This window comes from Zootermopsis nevadensis, unplaced genomic scaffold (genome assembly GCF_977971745.1).
Source record: "Zootermopsis nevadensis isolate Lab colony 2312 unplaced genomic scaffold, Znev_1.0 Znev_ptg000028l, whole genome shotgun sequence".
NCBI classification, from domain to species: domain Eukaryota; kingdom Metazoa; phylum Arthropoda; class Insecta; order Blattodea; family Termopsidae; genus Zootermopsis; species Zootermopsis nevadensis.
Window position 1 is genome coordinate 4,830,357 of NW_028259160.1, and position 5,875 is coordinate 4,836,231.

General features: G+C 39.1%; 1 protein-coding gene across 2 annotated transcripts in view; it reads right to left on the reverse strand.

Moving 5' to 3' along the window:
- The window catches only part of LOC110836398 (dipeptidase 1), a 164,679-nt gene that overhangs the window by 10,691 nt on the left and 148,113 nt on the right, over positions 1-5,875 (reverse strand). For both annotated transcript variants that reach the window (XM_087357071.1, XM_087357070.1), the window contains 2 exons: positions 4,277-4,453; positions 2,175-2,259 (listed from right to left, as the gene is read on the reverse strand). In XM_087357071.1, coding sequence (XP_087213197.1) covers positions 2,175-2,259; positions 4,277-4,453 — 262 coding nt within the window. The remainder of the gene's footprint in view (positions 1-2,174; positions 2,260-4,276; positions 4,454-5,875) is intronic.

Genomic DNA, 5,875 nt, shown 5'->3' on the forward strand with positions numbered 1-5,875 from the left:
TATGTTGTAATTTGACTTCAAAGGAGCTAGGTACCGCTTCGCTCAACTTTATGTACTTCAGTCTGCCTGACATTATGTAGAATACACTTTATAGTTCTCTACCTACACAAAATTCTGTGGCAATAGTCAAGCAGATTACTTTTCATATATTTTGCCAAGCAGGTTCAAGGTTGGTAAAATTTCTGTACCCTTTAAAATTTATTTGTAACGACATAAACCACATTCTTTAAAATGCAAGTAACTCTTAAATTTGCACACAGGATATATTTATGATTTAATGTGAGAAGCGTTTGTTTCCTGAAACAACTTCAGCGAATTGATCATCTTATTAGAGAAGAGTTGTGGTCTGTTTGAGATAGGAACTGAATTTTCATATATTATTTAGATGAGCTTCGGCTTCATAGCATTTAATTAATTTCCAACTCATATTTAAACTTTCACCTTAAGCTGTATCTTATGTTACATACACGATTGAATATTCATCGTGAAAACAAAACGATTTTAATTTCTGAAACTGTATACTTTAATACACATGAGTGGAAATAATTTAATAGCAGTGTGTGATGAATAAATTCGTCCTGTGAAGTCAGCAGGCATTTTTATTTTTACTTCAGTATCTACCGGCTTTTGTTTGCGACGTTCATAAACCTCCCTCGATAATGCACACGAGGCAGGGGGTTGTAATTCGTGGTGAGTGTAGGTAATAGTCTACCAAATTTGAGTGAGCGTGTGGTTGTTAACGAGGGGTGGTCGTTGAAAATGAACGTAATTGTAGTTTATGTGTTTTATACGCCCATATTTTCATTATTAAATATGTTCCTATGAGGAAACATGCTTTGTTGAATGATATATGGCAGTATAGATTTAAATTATTGTAACTCTCGTGGAGTAGAGGTATTTCTAGAAAGTCTGAGACGGTCAATTGGAAGAGGATCATACTTCAAAAGCATAAAAAAACTGAATCCTTTATGAAAATCTGTATGGATTATGGCCCAGAATTTAGAATCCATATGAAAACTTCGAGCAGTAAACGTTACTTAAAGTATTATAATGCATTTACAAATGAAATCCTTCATCTGATTCTTCTGTTTGTATGAGTTGTTGGGATAATGTCTAAAGCGTGTCTGCATAGAAGATATGTCATAATATGGCGCCCATGTCTGTCTGTCTGTCCATCAGCATGTTTTATCATCAATGAATGTATATTGAATTTGGTGTTGGTGATCAACACTACAAATGGCGGTTAAATTTATTTTGGGTTTGTGACTGTCAAAAATTAACGCTACTTTACTTGAGGCTTAAATCTAACATTATTGATTTCCTCATAAATATCTACGTGATGATAAATTTAGAACTCATTATGATCCACAACTTGAAAAAACTCTCGACGTCATGAATGTTCAAATATGTACGAGGGAACCTGTTTAGTGTGAACTTAATTGAACAAATATGTTTGTATTTGCACTCTAAGGCCATATTTACACATTCATTTTCACTGGACTAAAGTCCTTTTACCTGTGTAGAACGTGTATTGGTGTCCGACTCGGACAAAAAGTTCGTTCTTTACAAATCGTAGGTGCGTATGAATGGAAAGTGTGAATAGGAAATAATAAAACTTGCTGTCGACCTTAATTTGTTTTCTTTATGTTGGAGAAAATACGGACTTAAAAAGGAAAGTGAGATTATGCTAGCGACGTGAAAAATAACCGGGTTGTTCACACGAACTCGCTAGTGGCCCTTATCCTGAGCCGGATAAATCCAATTTAAATCCTGCAACCCTGTTTCCATTAGATCCATTTTGATATTATCCTCTCATCTACGCTTAGGTCTACCTAGTCGTATCATCCAGTCAGGCTTTTCAACAGAAATTTTGTACGTATTTCTAATCTCCTCCCTACAAATACATTTTCTGTGAAAGTGAAGATACACATTTAATGTTATAAAGAATAAATATAATTTAATTGTCCTGCTGCAAGATCTGTATCAACAAGACCAGTGAAGAATGTGTTTGGAAAATAAATTGTAGTAAAACTTAACAATTTTATTTTGTTGTGAATAAAACAGGTACTCTCTTCTTGACATAATTATGAGCTTATATTCAAATATAAAATACACTAGAGTGACTGTGATGGCGATGATGATGATAATAATAGTAAAAGTAATAGTCACATTACCTGCTACGTCAGCTACAGTGGCTTTGGGTCCGCATTTCACGAAATAATTGTAGAATGTGACCATAACGAGACCACCATTCAACGCCTGAAAACATAGGCAAGGAATTACAAGACCTGAGCCAGTATGTTTTAAGATATCTTGAAGATTGCTGTCTTCTGGGTTGTTGCCCCGTGTAATCTGGTAGATGTCCACCGACGTTTCAGAGGTCATACTGCCTCCGTCATCAGACTACACAGCACAACAACCCAGAAGACAGATATCTTCATACTCACCGCTGTGAAAACCTCAAATCCTACTTAAGATGTGTTGATCTTTACAGTTGTTTTGTAAAAAGGTTTCAGGACACACGAAAGTAAATTGATTCAGGATAATGACCATGATACAAACAATAGCAGTGTAATCTCCATATTGTAACTGGTGGGCCCCATCTGATGTGAAATTTTGCCGCCTTTGACTTACAACTAATGGATTTATCTTGGCTGAAGAAAACAAGAGCTAAGATAGTACAGGGAAGTGATGGAGAAGATCGGCCATTCCCGTGGCTGTAAACTTACCGTTATTATAAAGAACATGTGGGATCAAGTTATATTAAACTACATTAACATTTTATGTGACTTATCTTGCTTACAAGGGGTGATTAACTGTAATTACTATTAGGATATCACCCACTCGACTCTGGTTTCCACAGAATTTCTTCGTCCCTGTGTCCTTATAATTCCAACGTTCTTATCTTACTCGTTCTTTCCCGCTAGAAATTACAGGTCCTTTTCTGTGATTAGCCGTAATTTTGTCTCTCCTGTTCTGCTTCCGAGATCTGTCCCACTTAAACCTCTTATTCTCACGGAACACATACACTGCCTAATCTGATCAGACAGCGGACGTGAACCAGAATCTTGCGAGCCACGAAACTAAGACAGGAGACTTTTTATTTTGAATTTATGGAAGTGTTATCCGGGCCAACACGGCTAACGGGATTGAAACGAATATTTCGCCTCTGGAGTATGCACAATTTACCCTGAATCTGCAACGGAATGTCCAGATGATAATTCACTGAATAAAATTTACTGGTATCGTTCTAAAGTAGAGAAATCGTTAGTCCGAATTGAACGAATTGTTTCCGAAGCTGTTTGTTAAATATTCTGATTAGTTTGTGTTTCGGTGGGTGGGGGGGGGGGGGCAGGCGTATCAAGTCAGTGAGTCAGGACACATCCAACTGACTTTTTAATGTATTTTTGCTAACCATTACCGTATACTGTTTTTACCTAACCTGCTTTATATAAGCGGGATGACCATCCTCTTACTAATAGACTGTGCAATTAATTACATTGCTTTAACTTAACAAGACGGCGAGATTCGCTTCAACTGTGTGCAAGTGACAGACAGAATTAGAGAGAGAGAGATATGTGAACGTCAGACGACAATTGAAAGGATGAAACGATTTAGTTGTGGTGTAGGTATACCTTCCAGGCAAACGCGGAAATCTGTTAAATCTAGAATCCCTCGGTAAATGGGAGGACCGCGGGGCAGAGACAATTCTTAGAGTTAAGCGTGTATGTGTGTGCAATGACAATTTTACCATTACACGTTCCCATAACCCGGTTTTAAAGAATTATAAAACTTTAACGCCGAGTATTGATCGCTTTGTTAATTGAAAGTTTACCAGGTAACAAATCGGCAGTTGACGTAGATGACGTTTGCACTACAACGAAAGTTTTATTCTTAATATCACGTATAACTGTTCTTCTTTAGACAGTAGTTTAGTATTATATAATGCTTTAGTCAGGTCAAAGGCAGAGTATACATTGATTGATTACAATAAACAAGAAAGTATGTATGATTTGAGGTTTTCACAGCGGTGAGTATGAAGATTTCTGTCTTCTGGGTTGTTGCGCTGAATCGCCCTGATGACGGAGGCAGTATGACCTCTGAAACGTTGGTAAATATCTACCATACTACAGAGCGCAACAGCCCAGAAGACAGAAATTAACAAGAAAGTATTCAAAGAAAATTTTGCAGTTTGTGTCATCGGTCCTTTCAGTTTGATATTTGCTATAAATAAATAAGATCGAGTTGAATTGTCTTCTCTGACGATAAAACTTACTAGTGATTTGAGGACGTCATCTGGAACGTTCCTGGAGGAGTTGCACAGCGCGAAGGCGGAAGAGTGCGAGAACATGACGGGGGCCTTACTGACGGCCAGAGCGTCTTTCATGGTGCGCACCGACGCGTGGGACAAGTCCACCATCATGCCCAGACGGTTCATCTCGCGGACCACAGCCTGCAGACGAAGCAAGTACACACATGAAACATAAACGAACAGAGAGCCGCTGAGGCAGCAGCAGCAGCGTTGCATCCCATTTCATCATTCTTTGCTAGTTTGTACCCTCATTCGTCTTCAACGTTCTCATTTATAACACTCAAGTGTGTTGTTAGAAGACTGCTGTGGGCTGAGCGTGTAGCATGGGCGGGTGACAAAATTGGTACATACGTAATCTTTCCTTCTTTGGCTCTGTATGTATCCTTTTCCTTATTTCTTTGTCTAATTTTCGTTTCCTTTCGTTATTTAATTAATTTCTTTCATCTCTCCTGTCTTCTTCCCTTGCTTTCTTCCTTACTTTAACTTACACCCTGTTTTTTTGTGTATGTCTGCATCACACTATCTCGGATTTGTATTGTATGGCTACCTTCTGGTCCACAGAGTAAAAGGAGGATTTTATCCCACAGGATGATAGAACCAGTTCTTACATTCAGTCTGTTCATGCGTTGTTTTTTAAATTTCGTTGAATTTGTAAAATATTTAACACAAAACATTTAGTCGTGCCAGCAACTTGGCTTCTGCAACTTCATTTCTTATTCCAGTCTCATGTCTCGAATCACACGGCAGTCTGCTGCTGTTAATTTCATTTATTTAGTGTTGTGTCTGACATATGAACAGGATCCTTCCATCCTTTTCTCGGACTGGGACCTGTTCATATACGTTCTTGGCAGATGATCCAGAAGTGGTTTGCCATTGCCTTCTTCTGTGTGTGAATGGAGTAATTGTTGGGATGCCACGGAGAAACCGGGGAAGCCCCCGGAGGAAAACTCCGTGTTGCCTAGACTACGGCCTTGCCCAACACAAGTTATAAATTCGGGCACCGCCGGGAATCAAACCCGAGACCCCAGGGTTACAAGGCCAGCGTTCTAACCGCTAGACCACCGTGGCTGATACCTGCTGTTAATATGGGTCCAGTAAGGAGGACATGCTCGATGGAATTGGCCAGCTCACTGCCAATCCGACTCATTAGCGCAGAACATGGTTTGATTTTCTAAACAGCACGTAGTATAGTAACGTGCTTCGATGCATTACACATGTCAGTGTTACAACCAAATTTAATTCATGTACAGTGAGGATTGAATTCCGGCTCTTGCATTAGCACACTGAATTGGGTGCGTAACGAAAATACTATCAAACCTGTGGAACAGCAAGAAATATGTACAACTTGTTCGATATTTCACATGCACCGATTAAGTTAAGCCTGTCCCTATGCACAGGGCCATAAATCCACACAGCATACTATTTGTATCGTCTGCGTTATTTACCTTCACTTCCTACAGCAGGGACTGGGATGAAGGGAGACTAATATAACACGTTCTGCGCATGCTCATCGTGCGTACTACCTGCTTTGCCGTCCCGTTGTATAAACCAGGCCGTGACGAG